Source organism: Callospermophilus lateralis, chromosome 10 (genome assembly GCF_048772815.1).
Source record: "Callospermophilus lateralis isolate mCalLat2 chromosome 10, mCalLat2.hap1, whole genome shotgun sequence".
Taxonomy (NCBI): domain Eukaryota; kingdom Metazoa; phylum Chordata; class Mammalia; order Rodentia; family Sciuridae; genus Callospermophilus; species Callospermophilus lateralis.
Window position 1 is genome coordinate 65504343 of NC_135314.1, and position 19061 is coordinate 65523403.

The following is a 19061-nucleotide window of genomic DNA, read 5'->3' on the forward strand; positions in this document are numbered from 1 at the left end:
AACAAGGATCAAATTTACACTCCCACTATCTATGTGTTCTTGGGCAGGTTGTTTAGTATCTATCAGCATCTTTCCTTATTGTAAAATGATCCTTACCTAGTGGAGTTTAGAAGATTAAGTGAAATTATTAAAGTAAAGCATTTATTCCTGCACCTAAAAATAGCAGTCTTTATAAATTCTCTCTTACTTTTCATGACTATAAGTACTTTTTAATTAATAATACCCACTAACAGCCTATCCTTAGCATCCAGCACTAACCCTTGATTCAATATATTTTCATTCTTTTTTTTTTCCTTTTTTTTTAAAATTTATTTATTTATTTTTTCATCTTCCATACATTTGATTCAAATGAGTTATGCATTTCCATTTTTACCCCAAATACAGATTGCAGAATCACATCAGTTACACATTCACAATGTTTACATAATACCATATTAGTGACTGTTGTATTCTGCTGACTTTCCTATCCCCTACTATCCTCCCTCCCCTCCCCTCTCATCTTCCCTCTCTATCTCATCTGTTGTTGTTCCATTCTCTCCCTTCCCCCCCTTTCCCCTCACAACCTTGTATATGTGATTTCGTATAAAAATGAGGGTGTCCTTCCGTTTCCATGCACTTTCCCTTCTCTCTCCCTTTCCCTCCTATCACTCGTCTCAGTTTAATGTTAATATTTTCCTCATGCTCTTTCCCTCTGTTCAGTTCTTAGTTGCTCTCCTTAAATCAAAGAAGACATTTGGCATTTGTTTTTTAAGGATTGGCTAGCTTCACTTAGCATAATCTGCTCTAATGCCATCCACTTCCCTGAAAATTCAATGATTTTGTCATTTTTTAGTGATGCATAATACTCCATTGTGTATAGATGCCACATTTTTTTTATCCATTCATCTATTGAAGGGCATCTAGGTTGGTTCCACAGTCTGGCTATTGTGAATTGTGCTGCTATGAACATGGATGTGGCAGTATCCCTATAGCATGCTCTTTTAAGGTCCTCAGGGAATAGTCCGAGGAGGGCGATAGCTGGGTCAAATGGTGGTTCCATTCCCAGCTTTCCCAGGAATCTCCATACTGCTTTCCATATTGGCTGCACCATTTTGCAGTCCCACCAGCAATGTACAAGTGTACCCTTTTCCCCACATCCTCGCCAGCACTTATTGTTGTTTGACTTCCTAATGGCTGCCAATCTTACTGGAGTGAGATGGTATCTTAGGGTGGTTTTGATTTGCATTTCTCTGACTGCTAGAGAAGGTGAACATTTTTTCATGTACTTATTAATTGACTGTATGTCTTCTTCTGAGAAGTGTCTGTTCAGGTCCTTGGCCCATTTGTTGATTGGGTTATTTGTTATCTTATTGTTTAATTTTTTGAGTTCTTTGTATATTCTGGAAATTAGGGCTCTATCTGAAGTGTGAGGAGTAAAGATTTGTTCCCAGGATGTAGGCTCCCTATTTACTTCTTTTATTGTTTCTCTTGCTGAGAAAAAACTTTTTAGTTTAAGTAAGTCCCATTTGTTTATTCTTGTTATTAACTCTTGGGCTATGGGCGTCCTATTAAGGAATTTGGAGCCTGACCCCACAATATGTAGATCGGAGCCAACTTTTTCTTCTATCAGGTGCAGGGTCTCTGCTTTGATATCAAGCTCCTTGATCCATTTTGAGTTAACTTTTGTGCATGGCGAGAGAAAGGGATTCAGTTTCATTTTGTTGCATATGGATTTCCAATTTTCCCAGCACCATTTGTTGAAGATGCTATCCTTCCTCCATTGCATGTTTTTAGCCCCTTTATCAAATATAAGAAATTTGTAATTTTGTGGATTGCTTTCTGTGTCCTCTATTCTGTACCATTGATCCACCTGCCTGTTTTGGTACCAGTACCACGCTGGTTTTGTTACTATTGCTTTGTAGTACAGTTTGAACTCTGGTATCGCTATACCTCCAGATTCACACTTCCTGCTTAGTATTGTTTTTGCTATTCTGGGTCTTTTGTTATTCCATATGAATTTCATGATTGCTTTATCTATTTCTACAAGAAATGCCATTGGGATTTTGATTGGTATCGCATTAAACCTGTAGAGAAGTTTGGGTAATATCGCCATTTTGATAATGTTAGTTCTGCCTATCCATGAACAGGGTACATTTTTCCATCTTCTAAGATCTTCTTCTATCTCTCTCTTTAGGGATCTGTAGTTTTCATTGTATAAATCTTTCACCTCTTTTGTTAGGTTGATTCCCAAGTATCTTATTTTCTTTGAGGATATTGTGAATGGGGTGGTTTTCCTCATTTCCATTTCAGAAGTTTTGTTGCTGATATACAGGAATGCCTTTGATTTATGCGTATTGATTTTATATCCTGCCACTTTGCTGAATTCATTTATTAACTCTAGCAGTTTCTTTGTAGACCCTTTTGGGTCTGTTAAGTATATTATCATGTCATCCACAAATAGCGATAATTTAAGTTCTTCTTTTCCTATTTTTATGCCTTTAATTTCTTTTGTCTGTCTAATTGCTCTGGCTAGTATTTCAAGAACTAAGTTGAATAGAAGTGGTGAAAGAGGGCATCCCTGTCTAGTTCCAGATTTTAGAGGGAATGCCTTCAGTTTTTCTCCATTTAGAATGATGTTAGCCTGAGGCTTAGCATAGATAGCTTTTACAATGTTGAGGTAAGTTCCTGTTATCCCTAGTTTTTCTAGTGTTTTGAACATAAAGGGATGCTGTACTTTGTCAAATGTTTTTTCTGCATCTATCGAGATGATCATATGGTTCTTATCTTTAAGTCTATTGATGTGGTGAATAACATTTATTGATTTCCGTATATTGAACCAGCCTTGCATCCCAGGGATGAATCCTACTTGATCATGGTGCACAATTTTTTTGATATGCTTTTGCATTCGATTCGCCAGGATTTCATTGAGAATTTTTGCATCTAAGTTCATTAGAGATATTGGTCTATAGTTTTCTTTCTTTGAAGTGTCTTTGTCTGGTTTTGGGATCAGGGTTATGTTGGCCTCATAGAATGAATTTGGAAGAGCTCCATCTTTTTCTATTTCTTGAAATAGCTTGAAAAGTATTGGTATTAATTCTTCTTTGAAGGTTTTGTAAAATTCTGCTGTATACCCATCCGGTCCTGGGCTTTTCTTAGTTGGTAGTCTTTTGATGGCCTCTTCAATTTCTTCTTTTGTTATTGGTCTGTTTAAATCGTGTGTGTCTTCCTGACCCAATCTGGGCAGATCATATGACTTAAGAAATTTATCGATGTCTTCACTATCTTCTATTTTATTGGAATATAGAGTTTCGAAATACTTTTTAATTATCTTCTGTATTTCTGTAGTGTCTGTTGTGATATTGCCTTTTTCATCTCGTATGTTAGTAATTTGCGTTCTCTCTCTTCTTCTCTTCGTTAGTGTGGCTAAGGGTCTGTCGATCTTATTTATTTTTTCAAAGAACCAACTTTTAGTTTTATCAATTTTTTCAATGGTTTTTTTTGTTTCAATTTTGTTGATTTCCGCTCTGATTTTAATTATTTCTTGTCTTCTGCTATATTTGCTGTTGTTTTGCTCTTCCTTTTCTAAGGTTTTAAGATGTAGTGTGAGTTCATTTATTTGTTGGTTTTTTCTTTTTTTTGAGGAATGAACTCCAGGAAATGAATTTCCCTCTTAAAACTGCTTTCATTGTGTCCCATAGATTCCGGTATGTTGTGTCTGTATTGTCGTTTATCTCTAGGAATTTTTTGATTTCCTCCTTTATATCTTCTGTAACCCATTGATCATTCAGTAACATATTGTTCATTTTCCAGATGATGCAGGATTTTTCCTTCCTTCTTTTATCATTAATTTCCAGCTTCATTCCATTATGGTCAGATATGGTGCATGGTATTATCTCCACACCTTTATATTTACTGAGAGTCGCCCTATGGCATAATATATGGTCTATCTTTGAGTAGGATCCATGTGCTGCTGAGAAGAATGTGTATCCACTTGATGATGGTTGATATATTCTATATATGTCAGTTAAGTCTAGGTTATTGATTACGTTATTAAGTTTTATAGTTTCTTTGTTCAGTTTTTGTCTAGAGGATCTGTCCAATGGCGAGAGTGGTGTGTTGAAGTCCCCCATAATTATTGTGTTGTGGTCTATTTGACTCTTGAACTTGAGGAGAGTTTGTTTTATGAACGTTGCAGCACCATTGTTTGGTGCATATAAATTGATAATTGTTATGTCTTGATGGTGGATGGTTCCTTTTAACAGTATATAGTGTCCTTCTTTATCCCTTTTGATTACCTTAGGTTTGAAGTTGACTTTATTCGATATGAGAATGGCCACTCCTGCTTGCTTCCGATGGCCATGTGAGTGGTATGATTTTTCCCAACCTTTCACCTTCAGTCTGTGAATGTCTTTTTCTATCATATGAGTCTCCTGAAGGCAGCATATTGTTGGATTTGTTTTTTTAATCCAGGTTACTAGCCTATGTCTCTTGATTGGTGAATTTAAGCCATTAACATTTAAGGTTACAATTGAAATATGGTTTGTACTTCCAGTCATGTTTATTTATTTATTTATTTGAGATTGGCTAGTTTTCCCTCTTTGGTTATTTTTCTTCCCCTTTACTGAGATACCTCCCACTGTTAGTTTTGGGCGCTATTTTTCAGTTCCTCTTCTTGTAATATTTTGCTCAAAATGCTTTGCAGTGATGGTTTTCTGGCTGCAAATTCTTTTAGCTTTTGTTTATCGTGAAATATTTTAATTTCATTGTCAAATCTGAAGCTTAGTTTTGCTGGATACAGTATTCTTGGTTGGAATCCATTATTTTTCAGTGTTTGAAATACATTGTTCCAGGATCTTCTCGCTTTCAAAGTCTGTGATGAAAAATCAGTCGTTAACCTAATTAGTTTACCCCTAAATGTAATCTGCTTCCTTTCTCTCGTAGCTTTTAGTATTCTCTCCTTGTCCTGTATGTTAGCTATCTTCATGATTATGTGTCTTGGAGTTGGTCTATTATGGTTTTGGATGTTTGGGGTCTTGTAAGCTTCCAGGATTTGGCAATCCATTCCATCTTTCATCTCTGGGAAGTTTTCTAGTATTATCTCCTTTAGTAAGCCATCCATTCCTTTGGACTGATTCTCTGTGCCTTCTTCTATCCCAATGACTCTCTAATTTGGTTTTTTGATAAGATCCCATATCTCTTGGATAGATTGCTCGTGAGATTTCAGCATCTTTTCTGTGTTAACTATATTCTTTTCAAGTTGATAAACTTTGTCTTCATTATCTGATGTTCTGACTTCTACTTGATCTAGTCTGTTTGTAATATTCTCATTAGCGCTTTTAATCTGATTTATGGTTTCTTGCAATTCTATGATTACAACTTGATTTTTTTTTAACACCTCTATCTCCTGATAAAGCTCATTCTTTACTGATTGAATTTGTATGGTTAGTTCCTCTTCAAAATATACTTTCAATGCTTGGATTTGCTGTCTCATGTCTTCTCTAATATTCCGTTCCATCTGAATTAGGTATGCCTTGATTTCTTTCCCTGTCCATGTTTCTGTTTCTGCTATGTCCTCTTGTATATTTAGATTGTCCTGCATTGTTTGTAACCCTTTTTTCCCTTGTTTTTTCATATTGTTCACGTTGCTATCCAGCTCTGTTTGACTGCTTTGTAACTGCTTTCTCCTATACATTTGTTTTGGCTTTGTATATCTCTGTTGTCTCTCTTTTGTGTTGGGAGATTATGCCTAGAAATGTTGGGCTTTGTTGTGCTTTAAAGCAGATTCATTCAATTCATATAAGGCTTCTAGGTTCTGTATGCATATAATGATTTGCTGTTTGTTCTTAGGTCTATATGTTTAGGTTAGGTGCTCTGGTGGTACAATGGTTAGTATGTCTTGGCTACTTTAGAAGATTGCTCCACTGAAGGTGGATACTACCGGGCAATTGGATCAGGGTGTTGTTAGTAGCTAGGTATTTGGGAGTCTTATAGACAGCCTCGAGATATTCACCTATTTGCATTTAGACAATTACACGCAATGGAAGATGTAATGCTTGGGATGAGAGTTGGGGGTAAGGGGATGAAGGTGCTATTAAAAAGATAAAAGGATGGAGGGAGAGATAGATTAGAGGGGAATGAAAAAGAACAATAAAACTTGAAATGGGATAGAAAGAGAGAAGGAGTAGGGGGGAAAGGATCAGGGAGAGAATAAGGAGAGAGAAAAAAAAATATCGGCAGCAGCAACCACAACAACAACAACAACAAAAAAAAATAAAATAAAATAAAAAATAAAATAAATAAAAAATAAATTAAAGTCTTAGAGATCCTCCTTCTTCTCTTCCAGTAGGTGGTGCTGTGCCCTCCAAGCGGAGCGTCTGCTCTGTACCTGCCGAGAGCTATCTCTGTAGGGCGTCTCCTGGGAGTCTCTCAGACTTGTCAGTCCCGAGCCATTTCACTTCTCCAGCTCTTAACCCCCTTCCTCCTGTCAGCCTGCCAGCCAGGTCCTGTTCCCCAGAAGTGATTCTCCAGAGGTCTAGTTACACTTGCAGCCCCACCGTGTGTCCCTTTTAAGCCCCAGTGCTGTGGTAAACTGGCAGCTAAGACCCTGGCGGTCACCGCTGGTGATATGGGGGCCTTGGGGTCTGGGATCCCCTCTGCTTCCCTACAGACACGACCCCTGGGAAGTCAATGATGTTTCCTGGCTGCCTGTATCAGTATGGGAAGTCACGCACCTGCTAAAGTGGATTCTGCTGGGAAGGAATTCCGCCGGCCGAACTCCGATGACGTCACCTCTCTGCTATGGCGGGCCCCAGGCTCCTTGCTGTAGTGTCCGAGGGGAGGGGTGAAACTGGTCCGGCCCGGTTCGCCTCAGCTCCTGCGTCGTGGGGGCTTGGCTAAAGACTTCTTCCTGCCAAGCTGTGTCTCGGCATCTAGCGGGACCCAGTCACTTTTGCTGCGGGTGGGTGGACAGATCTGCAGCTGTGCCCGCGGTGCGCAGACTGTGGAAGGTGAATCTGGTACTCCGAGTCTAGCGGCAGGGTCCCGCTCGTCCGGATCACATAGACGTTTTAAAAAAATCCTAGTAGCTCCTGGGCGGTCTCTCTTCAATGGAATTTTGCTAGGAGAATCTCCTTTGGAAGGATCCAAGAGTTGTCCTTGCAACTTTATGCCCCCATCACTGGGATTGCAGTCAAAGTGCAGCCTCTCTGCCCGCCGCCATGTCGGATCTCCAATATATTTTCTTTCAATATTGATTTATCTTCCTGTCCTGGATATTTCCCTGGTCACCTAACGCTTTCTGACACCTCCCAATATTACCTGAACTACTTAAGCTATTATTTGAAACCAGATCCTGTTTCTGGTAAATGCCAATTTCTTAATCTCAGACAACTGGCCTACAATGCAGATGAGTGTTTCAACCTCTCCCTAAGGATTTTTTCCATCCTGCCAGCTTGACTCCAAACTAAACATTCAGAATGAGCTAGAAAGAAGATACAACTGGGTTTCGATTAAAGAATTCTTGGTGAAAGTTAAGCATTTGTGAATGAAGAACCAAGATTGTTTTCGCAATTTTTCCAGAATTTATTTCTATGAGGCAGATTTTAAAAATGTATTGTTACTTCACAAATATTTATCTTTAATATAGTTTGCAATTAATGTTGATGTAATTGCTTTAGGTATTCAAGTTTCAAATTTAAATGAAATTAAAAAGTATACTTTTCAAGATTTGATAACCAATGTAAGATTTTCAGTTTTGGGTTTTTTTGTCATAGTACTCTGCCTTCTTTCTTTATCTCCTTTTGGAGGGAATAATTTCCCAGATAGTTAATACATATAACAAAAAATAAAGTAACATCAAAATAATAACATGAATGCTCCAAAGCATCTCATTTCTTTTAAATAGATCTATAACTCCTGCAAACACAATAGACCACACCCATATATTGAAGATGGCAAATAGTATTACTCTGAACATGGACAATTGGATCAATCACTCAGACCAATCAAGCCAAAGACAATTGAGAAATAATTGGCTATTTTATGATGGTTCATTTTATAATTTTCAAGGCACTGGAAAGGAGGGCTTTGGTACCTACATATTCTCCCCTATAATATGGCACAAAATGTTCCTGTCTTTGTTTATGGGGGCCATTCCACTCTGCAAACAAAATCCGTCTTGAGTTCTGCCTCAGTCCACATCTTTGCAAGAATGAAGTGGATAGTGCCATATCTTTCAGGTTCTAATGACACCTATTTTGGCATGAACTATTTAAGTAAATTAGGTTAGTGTTTATCAACCTTCCCACCAACACACACACACACACACACACACACACACACATACACACACGATGAGGAACACATACACTCACATTGAATCAGTAAGTGCCCACATTAGTAGTACATATCCCTGATTTGAAAAACTCCCCCTGATGAATCTGATAGATCATGATAGATCATGCTGGCCCTCCTCCACACCCAGATTGAGATCACAGATTTAGACAAGTTTCTGATTATTTTGTGAATAGCAATTCTGTACCTTAGAAATGATCATAAAGTAAAAAGTACAACTTGCCTTATATGCAGGTAATAGCCATACCAGGCAAAATAAACCTACATTATGGGAAATGTAAGCCTAATTGCTATCTTTGCAGTAGATTCAATAACTAAGTCCCCCACTGTGGATTCAGTGTACACTTGAGCCTAGGAATTGCACTTTCCCATAGCCAGTTTACTGAAGCCTTAGGGACCTATTCAGAAAGATATCACCAAGATGCTTTATCCATAATCTCAGTAAAATAGTTCTTTGACAAATAAAAATATGTTGTGTGAACTGGGAAATATTCATGTTTCAGAGAAATCATACTCATATTTCAGTCTTTTATCTGATTTGGGGATGACACATTTTGCTCTCTCTCCTTTAGCTGTTGCATTAAGATTTTCTGAGGTTCTCAAACTCCCTTTGATGATAGGATTGTTATTCCTCCTTTGAACTTGTCCCAGGATAAACAAATCATATCATTCTTCTTTTTTTCTGCTGTTTCACCTGTTTGGTGCTACTATTAACTATGGTCTCTATTAGTGGAAAGATTATTATGAGATAAAATATGGAACCCTCTAAATCAAAATAAATCAAATTGAGAAGGTATTGAGAGTGTACTATAGACTTAAGACTATACAAGGTATTATAAGGCTTTGAAAGTAAAAGAAAGTCTTGACCATTGGGTTTTATGAAATAACCACAAGCCAGATGATGATTCTTCTGAAAACTTCCACATGTACAACCAACATCCAAAAATCACTTTCGCTTTTCACTACTGACCAACTTCCCATAATCTCTTTGAATTTCATATAAGTGCTTTCAACCCAACTACCACAATACTTTATTCCATCATTTTTGTAAAGTTTTCTGACCATCAGTTTTGTTCGTACACAACAATGCCATGTTCCATGGCTGGAATATGTCTGTTATTATATGGTTAGACAAAACTGAATTGGATAGCAATAATAGAGGTACTTATTCTGTCAATAACAGCTTTGTTTATATTTATGTTTAAAAAGGATATATTTTTCTGTGCATTTAATTTCATGGGATTGCTAATGATCAAGTGTGGGGATTTTTACAGGAATTCCTTATTTCAGAAAATCATGTTTACCTCAATACTTGTAAATATTTGTACTTGAACAGGAACATAAAATAAAATATGGACAAATAGAGATCTCCCTCATTTCTTACTTTATTTTAGAGACTTGGTATGTGACAATACTTTAGGTTTCTCTCATCCTTGAATCAATGATGTCTTGATGCCTTAGGATAAATATTTTATATGCTTGGGGTAATTTTTATGGAACACATACTATATATCTGTCTTTCAATAAATATCAGATGTGTGCAATCTAACATTTTTGGTTGAAAAATTGCATGACATTTTATTGATAATTATTGCATTGTTTTAAAGAATCTATCACATAAATCACAGGTAAAAACACAACTAGTACAATTATGAAAGAGAAGGGACATATTTATGAATCCAGGGAACAAAGTTTGACACTCTTGTATAAACTCCAGGAAAGTTTGCTCTTCCACATCCATGACCCCAGCTAACAATGCCAGTCAAAATCCATTTTCCATCACTTTGTCTTCGACAAGATAAAGGTCCACCGGAGTCTCCCTAAGTCAAAAATAATGTTAAGTCTGAAGACATTTGTCTCATGATCATCAAGTTCATTGTTACTGTGTAATAGATTGTGTTCAGAAGTCCCATTCTGATATGTTTTGTTTGGCTGATCACTATGCAGCCTAGGAACCATCAAGAAATAATGTGTAGTGCTCGCTTCAGGAGCACATACACTAAAATTGGAGTGATACAGAGAAGATTAGTATGGTCCCTGCACAAGGACAACAGGCAAATTAGTAAAGCATTCCATATTTTGGGCTAAGGAGCTGAACAGACATTTCTCAGAGGGAGATACACAATCAATCAACCAGTATATGAAAAAATGTTCAAAATCTCTAATAATGAGAGAAATAAAATAAAAACTACTTTAAGATTTTATCTTATACCAGTCAGAATGACAGTTATCAAGAATACAAGCAACAATAGGTGTTGGCGAGGATGTGGGGGAAAAGGCACACTCATACATTGCTGGTGGGACTGCAAGTTGGTGCAACCAATCTGGAAAGCAGTATGGATATTCTTCAGAAAACTTGGAATGGAACCACCATTTGACCCAGCTATCCCACTCCTTGGTCTATACCCAGAGGACTTAAAATCATCATACTACAGTGATGCAGCCACATCAATGTTTATAGCAGCTCAATTCACAGTAGCTAAACTGTGGAAACAACCTAGATGCCCTTCAATAGATGAATGGATAAAGAAACTGTGATTTATATACACAATGGAATATTATTCAGCATTAAAAGAGAATAAAATTATGGCATTTCAGATAAATGGACGGAGTTGGAAAATATCATGCTAAGCAAAGTAAGCCAATCCCCAAAACCCAAAGGCTGAATGTTCTGTCTGATAAGTGGATGATGATGCATAATGGGGGAGGGGGAGGGAGAAAATGGAGGAACTGTGATTAGGCAAAAGGAAGGGAGGGGAAGGGAGGGTGCGTAGGAGTAGGAAAGGGAGTGGAATGAGATGGACATCATTACCCTAGGTACATGTATGACTGTGCATATGTTGGGATGGTACATCATGTACAACCAGAGAAATGAAAAGTTATGTTGCAATTGTGTAAAATAAATCAAAATGCATTCTGCTATTATATATACCTAATTAGAATAAATATTTTTTCTTTATTTATTTTACATGACAATAGTGGAATGCATTACACTCATTATTACCCATTTACAGCACAATTTTTCATAACTCTGTATGTAAAGTATGTTCACGCCAAATTATGCCATTGTACATGTACTCTCTTTTTTTTGCATTACATATATACCACAATTATCATATCTCTGTTTTTGTATACAAGGTATGTTGACACTTGAAACTGCTAATGTCATTGAATAAGTTTAGATATCTTCTTATAATAAAAAAACTACATTTATTTTTTTAAAAACTTGATTTTTAAGTCTGAGAATAACATTATAAGATTCTTGCACATGCTCCATACAAAGAATAGGTGGCAGTAGCATTAAGGGCTAACATTTATTTAGTGTTCTCTATATGCCAGGCACTGTTTTGGGTCATTTAATCCTCACAACCACCTTATGGTTATGTTTGAAGGGTGACTTCTATCTCTGGGCCATGCAACTTCAGCAGCTGGATCATGGCCACAGAAGAAACACAAAGCCTGTTTTGTTTGGCAAGTCCAATGCAGCAACCCTAAGAGCCACTGTCAGACAGTTTTCATAGAGAAAATACTTCCTTTTGAGAGTCCCTTCTGATATCTCAACTTCATAAAGTCAGGACTCAAATAACTAAAGATTTAAACATAATTCCTACAGTTTAAATCCTTTAGTATAATGTCTGACTTTTATTTTTCTATTTTAGGGAGGGTGGGAAAGTTACAACTTGCTTAAATAGCAGTCTAAATGTGCCCCTACATCCCACCTTCACAATTTTATACCTGATTAGGTAAATTCTGACAGGTTAAGAAACTGGGATCTTTATTTTGATTGATGCAACACCAGATCTACTAATACAAATTTAGTGCATAAGCTTGATGACTGTCTGGAACAGGGATATGTAACTGACCAGCTAAACCCTAAAACAGTAACTTTAGCATTAGAGAGCCATGGGTTCAAATCCCAGCCCAGATATCTGTACTTGCTAGCTATATGACCTTGGGTCATCTATTTACCCTCTCTGTCCCCAATTTCTTCCTCTGTAAAATGGAAGTAAAAGAATGAATTGAATGAATTTACGTAAATGATGTACCATGGTTGCTTGTCACAAAGTAGAATCTCAAAAGATAGAAGTCAGTATTATAATGAGTTTTGTGGCATCATGGCTGAAGTTGTGAAAAGATATGGAAACTGATCCTGCTGTCATCCTTACTCTCTTAATCATCTTTGGTGATCATGGACATAGATTTGAAATCATAGGTTCAGAGAAATATCCCCTCCCTTGCAAGGTGACCTCCAGCTGAACCACGGCTAGAGGTGGCTACCCAGAGGGCTGCATATAAGTGTTCTTGCCACCTCTCCTATTCCTCTTCTCTTCCCACCGCCACCTGCCTATGCTTTTGATGCATGAGTAAATGAAATCCTTGTAATTTCAGAAGTTGAATATCTCCTGCTCCTAAGGAAATAGGCAGCAATCCTGAAACATAGTGTGCATGTGTGTGTCATTTTTTGCTTTGCTTTTTAATTATAAAGAAGTTGTGACAGACTTATGGAGGCTGACCTCACCAAGTGAATGCTGGAAGAAGATACGCAGGGATTAAAAACTGATTCTATAAAACCAGTTCTTTCGGCACCTTTCCCTGGTCTTAGGCAACTAGGTCATAATTAATACCTCAGATGAGGTAAGGGGAATACCTGCCCTAGTTATTCCCCAGAGTTGCATGGATTAAATGTGAAAGCATTTATGGAAAACACATGTTGGGCAAGAGGAAGGTAGGAGGACTTACTTTGCAGGCATCTCTCTTGCCAGACATCACTCCTGCACAGAGCATTCGCGAAGTGATGATCCCGTAGGTGGAAACACAGAGAGTCTGATCAATGAGCTCTACCTCTGCTTGCTGCAAAACAGGGGAGCCTTTACTATCTGGAAAACACGTTGGAGTTGGAATCACGGTAATGGTAATGACTATGTCTCTTCAAGGTTTCGTTTGATAACTTAAATTATCTCCTTTCATCCTCAGAGTTATTCTTGGAGATGAACTCTATTGTTATCCCTATTTTGCTGATGAAGAAAAGGAACCTGGAGAAATAAAAGGACTTGCCCAGTGGCATATAGCTAGCAAATACCAACAGGATTTAGACCCAAGATTTGCCTCCCCCACCTAAACCACTGTCCCATACTCCTTCATCTCATACCTCCTGCATTTAGAACGACCGTGAGTCAACAAAGCTTCGTACCAATATTTACTGTTCAAGAGAGCTCCTTAAGTAAAGGAGCACAACTGACATATGGAAGTCTCTGAAGAATCATAAAAACAACTGTTTCTATATAGCTCTTTCACTTCCCTTTAAACCTGTTTGGCTAAGATGATTCTCACACACACACACACACACACATACGCGCACACACACACGCACACATGCTTATAAAAAAAATGGGTAGACAATTCCCTTTGTGATATTGAAACTAAAACATGGAGCATAGTAGCCTACCAGAGTTGTAAGTGTTTGAACACCTAGCTGCCTTCTCTCTTCGCACTCTGAGACCTCAGCAAATAAAACGAAGGTGAATCTTACTACTTCAATAACTAACTGAGGACAGTGAGCATTTGAGAAGCTGCTCACAGTGAATCTTTAGACAATGTCAAAGCAAGCATTCAGGGAAAGTTCAAGATTCACAGACACTGTCCTAAACCCTTGGATAGGCTGCAAGGGAATCCCAGATGACTGGGAGATCAAAGGAAAGTTTTAGCAGTAACCTCTGGGGACATGTACATGAAGCTTTGTATTTTTCTCCTCATAATATATTCAGAATCAACCATGAATCCTAGTTCATGGAAAAATCATGGCAGGATGAACATACAGCCTTCCCTAGCATACTCCCTGACCTGGGTACATATAGGAAAATGATGCTTTTTTTTCTGGGTGGAGAGGCACAAAAAGGTATCCCCTCTGAGTGGACCAATTCTAGGCTGGTATAATGCCCAAGCCTGGATTAGCTAAGGGCAGGCTGGATTTCTTTCTTCACTTTCATTCCTTGGCCAAGAGTCCTGGTGCAGGACATACCTGCAAAATCTTCTACATAGCTGTCTGAATTGACAGTGGAGTGTGCATATATAAAGGTCCTCTCCTTTATAAAAATGAATCACATCTTGGAATAAAAGAGAAGCCAAGGAGGAACTGTTCTTGTCTAGTGGAAATCCCAGCATCTCTTCAGAGTTTGAAAAGACCCCATGCTATCTAGTCAATTCTGCTTTTGTTTTAAGGTTCCCTCAGTCTCCCTGCTTCTTCTGGAGCAGATGGAAAGAATCATAAGACAGGGATGAAAATAGTCTCCTCCAATCCAAACTTTCAGAGTTGTCAGGAGGCCCAAAGAAGATGATATATACAAATCCTCTCTGGAAACCCCAAAGCATAGCATCAGCACAAGTTACTCTCATCCATGTGGAAGGCCAAGCCCATTCATTCACACACGGACCTGCCTCATGCCTTCGCCCCCAGCCGGTAACCCAGCACTTCTCCCCACTGCGCACTTTCTGGCCAACAGAAGGAATACAGATTGGCTGAATGAGCTGTTTCAGGGTCTCAGGCCAGGCGACACTGAGCTGTAGCAAAGCAATATCATAGTCGAAGGTCTGACTGTTGTAGTACTCGTGGACCACAATCCTTCTCAATGGGGAAATAAACTTGGCATTCCCCTGCACATACATCCCAAGGTGAGCCGTCCATGGTGTGGGGTCTGACAACCTGGTAGAGAAGGAAAGAAGCACCAAGTTAGCAGTCTGAAGAGTCCTACACAGTTTAGGAACAAGCTCTCTACAGAGAGATGAGGCTGAGGAAAAGAGGTCCTGAAGGAAATTTTCTTGCCACTGGTATTTCACAAGTCACACACAGGTCAAGAATATTTATAACTAGAATTAATTGGTTAAATTCTTCCTATTCATGCTAACAATGGCATCTGATGGAGACAAACAGGGCCAGTAAATATGGTGATCTGGGGACCCTTCTATCAAATTCAAATAATATTAATTCCAAGGCAGATTAGAAAATGAAGTGTTTACCAGTATAAGTCCACATCATGTACAACGAGAAGAATGGGAAGTTATATTCCATGTATGTATAATACGTCAAACTACAGTCTACTGTCATTTATAACTAAAAAGAACAAATAAAAAGTCAATGTAAAAAAATTAAGTGTTTTAAGCAGAAATTTAATGAAATTCCTTCTTGCTGCAAGCTACCAAAAGCCTCATAGCTGCTGTAGCTGCTTAAGTATGACAGTCAAAGGGATACCAAACTCCACCATGATCAGTCCTTCCAGAATTCTAATGTTGACCCTGCCCCCTACCCTGCACAGAGTCACAGAGGGGATTGTATCTCCATGTGTGGCTTTGATCTCACCCTGAGGTAGCCAAAGAGAAGTTCAAAGTGAAAAGAATATGAAAACTCTTGGAAAAAAAATAAGGACACAGCAGTTTCACAGCATTTAAGATTAATGATCAGAGGTGAAGCTATTTCAGTAATTAACATGATTCCTGTAGTTTATTGGAAGAAAAAATACTCAAATTGTATAACTTAGTTGAAATCTCTTAAAATTCAGAATATGAAATTAGTTTTGAACCTAAGGTCTAGTAGATTTAAATAAGTTTAAATTTCAAGTTAGATCACATGTTAAGCTTCTCTTTCACCCTTAGCTGGAAGATCTTCTGTCTCATAATAATCCCACTGGCAAAGGTAAACAGAGCCCCTCCAATGCCAACCCTAACAGACCTTCCCAGGATCACCCCCAATGCAAACAGGGATCCCCATACTCCAGCCACCCTCCTCCACATTCTCCACACAGCCTATTAGGTCTGCCCATCTGACTTGAAAGCCCTCTCTTTATTTCCTCAGTCTAGTTTACTATTCATTCTTGATGTTTTCTTTATCTCAATAATACCTAAAATAAATAAAAATTATTGGACACGTAACCAGTGCCCCCATCCCACCAAAACAAACAAAAAGGTAGCCCGATTGAATTAATTGGTTTTATTTTTTTCCCCAGTAGGGGCTTCTTCTCACAATTCAGGGCAGATGTATGGTCTGTTGTCAGAATGTGCCACTCAAGAGTAAGGTTTGGGATACCCTACCTGTTTCCATGGAAACAATGGGCCGCAGAGAGAAGCCACTCCCTGGAGATGACGGAGGCGCCACAGTAGGCAGATCCAACAAAGTGGAGGCTGACCTGCCATGGCCAAGCCCCCTCCTGGGAGTCAGTGCCCCCGACGACTCGGTGGACAGTGGACGAACGCCTGCTACAGCCTTTGTTAGAGAGGAAGGGTCACGTGATTTAAGGCAGACTTGGAAAAAAAACTGGAAATTAGGTCAGGTTCAGTGCTGGGTTGGGAACTGAGTCACCAAGTAAGCAATTTAAAATTGCCTGCTTATCTAGAAAGGAATTTTATGGGTCTGTCTGAAACCAGCACCAGCCGACTACTCCTTCCTTCCAGAAAACAAGCCCTAACAGGAAGTCTCGTACAGTAATGCATGCTGAGGCAGAGGGATCCATAGTAACAGCTGTACTGATACAAACAACAGCCCTGGTGTTAGGTGGCTAGATGGAGACGAAAAAGGTAAGTTCTGATATAACAGAATTGATAATGTGTTTGAAGCTGTGTTAATCTAAAAGAAAAATTTGTAAAACAAAGATAAATTAAAGCCTAAGACAAACTAGTTATCAGAGCAATTACTTTTAGTGTAATTTACTTTTTGTGTAAATAGTACCGATAATGATATATAATTAACCTGTTGCCACATGGCCAATTAGAAGCCACATGACTAAAAAGAGCATATGGCACAGGACAGTTAGTAGGTTTTGAATAAACAAAGAACCAACGATTGATATTGTTCACAAAGTAAGATATAAGCAAAAATCCTCCAGAAGCCCACTTTTTCATTTGTCACAGGCTATTTTACTTAAGACCTTCTTCCTTCATTAGTGTTACTAGAAATTGAAAGCTCTCTTTGGAAACATCTAGTGTAGTGATGCTTAGTATCAAGAAAGAAGATGGAGAAATAATTTCAGACTCAGCTCACCAAGATTTACTATTATTTCCTGGTCTGTGGTAACATCTGCCAGGGGAATTCCAGGAGGAAGAAAATAAAAATGGAAAATGGGCAAACCAGGTGGGAAGACAGGAATCAGAAGGAACAGCTTTTCTACTCACTGCAGCCGACTTCATCACTTCCATCTGAACAATCCACGATCCCATCACATTTTGCATTCTGTTTCCTAAAGCAAACATTATTGCCACACTTAAAAGTTCTGTTGGTGCACGGAATGCCTAAAAACAAATGAAAGAAAAAGCAGTTTTTTTTTTTTTTTCTAGCCAGAAACATCTGAGTAAATGACACTGATCTTTGCAAAGGATGGATTAGCCACAAAATCGCTATTTGCTGCTCTGGGAAAAACTAGCAGAGAAATGGAACAAACCCACAGTGACCTTTCAGAGCCACTGCAGAAGGCAGGCAGGCAAGCACTTCAGCTGAGAGTCAATCCAACCACCTGGCCTTCTTCCCCTGTAGGTGAGTGAGATGCAAAGGAGTTGGCCATATAAGTAGCTTTTTTAGGCCACAGCCTCTTTGTTATTGTGTCTTATTCTCCAAGGAAAGTCTTTGGGCATAAACCACTACCACATTTGTCTTTTTATGTCATCCAAGAGAAGAAAAATAGACAGATGGTGTGAATTCCCACACATTTGTTCACAACTCAGGAGGTTTGCATTTCTGTAGTAATTACAATTTGCATTTCTGTCCCTTCATGGTCTCTGGCAAGTTCCTCTACATCAGATCCTCAGTATCCTGCAACTTAAGTAGCATTAAAAGCAAGGAAGTAACTGAGTACAGTGGTGTACACCTTAATCCCAGTGGTTTGGTAGGCTGAGGCAGGAGGATCACAAGTTTAAAGCCAGACTCAGCAACTTAGTGAGGTCCTAAGCAACTTAGCGAGACCCTGTCTCAAAATAAAAATATTTTTAAAAAGAGCTGGAGATGTGGCTGATTGGTTAAGCGTCTCTAGGTTCAATCACTGGTACCAAAAAAAAAAAAGCAGGTAAGCAATGAAAATCTGCCAGTATTCACTTAGTAACACACACACACACACACACACACACACACACACACACCACAAGTCCACTCCTGTTAAAGTCACCAACTTTAGTCACTCATTTTTTTCTAGGACTGAGGAGCTTCCCCAGACAAGGGATTTTCAGTGCCAAATCTGGGAAAGTTTGGGGGCCTCTGGGACTAATGATTGCCCTGACTCAGCAAAGGCATTTTGGTTCTGATTTAGGAAGCACAACAGAGCATGGGGACCCTTCTCACTCCGAGTGCAGTTCTGCTCATCCTGGCCATTCTCACAGTCCTTGAAGCCATCGCAGACCAGAGGGCCGTGCTGCCTGGAGGAGCTGGTGTTGCAGGCAGGTTTAAGAGGCACTGTAATGAGAAAAGACACAAGGCTTGTGAGCCTGGGACATCATCGGCCTTCTTCCATGACCAGGAGTGCCCCTCTACAGGGACAAAATATTAAGATGACAAACTAGAGAGTGATTTTTCCTCAACAGCAGCACCTTCATGAGGAAAAACTGATGTTTGAACTTTGGAGCAAAATCCTAGCACTTGAGTTTGTCAGATCTGATTTTTGCAATTGTGTAGATGTGTTGAACTCTGATGGTTTGTTTATTTAATTACAATTAAATGCATCTGAAGTAAACTATTTTCAGAAAAATGAATATTGGAA

At 38.7% G+C, this 19061-nt stretch overlaps 1 protein-coding gene and 1 non-coding gene across 2 annotated transcripts in view; one reads left to right on the forward strand and one right to left on the reverse strand.

Annotated features, from left to right (window-relative positions):
- Positions 1-9709: 9709 nt before the first annotated feature.
- Positions 9710-19061, reverse strand: part of Tmprss7 (transmembrane serine protease 7) — a 34165-nt gene continuing 24813 nt past the window's right edge. Inside the window, exons 13-18 of the mRNA XM_076867022.2 lie at positions 18647-18757; positions 17491-17607; positions 16414-16585; positions 14763-15031; positions 13072-13208; positions 9710-10151 (exon numbers count right to left, since the gene is read on the reverse strand). Of these exons, the coding sequence (XP_076723137.2) occupies positions 9981-10151; positions 13072-13208; positions 14763-15031; positions 16414-16585; positions 17491-17607; positions 18647-18757 (977 nt within the window). The 3' untranslated portion in view covers positions 9710-9980. The remainder of the gene's footprint in view (positions 10152-13071; positions 13209-14762; positions 15032-16413; positions 16586-17490; positions 17608-18646; positions 18758-19061) is intronic.
- LOC143409098 (U6 spliceosomal RNA) lies at positions 10307-10413 on the forward strand. Its single transcript, XR_013092606.2, has one exon. It is a non-coding gene; the product is annotated as a U6 spliceosomal RNA (small nuclear RNA).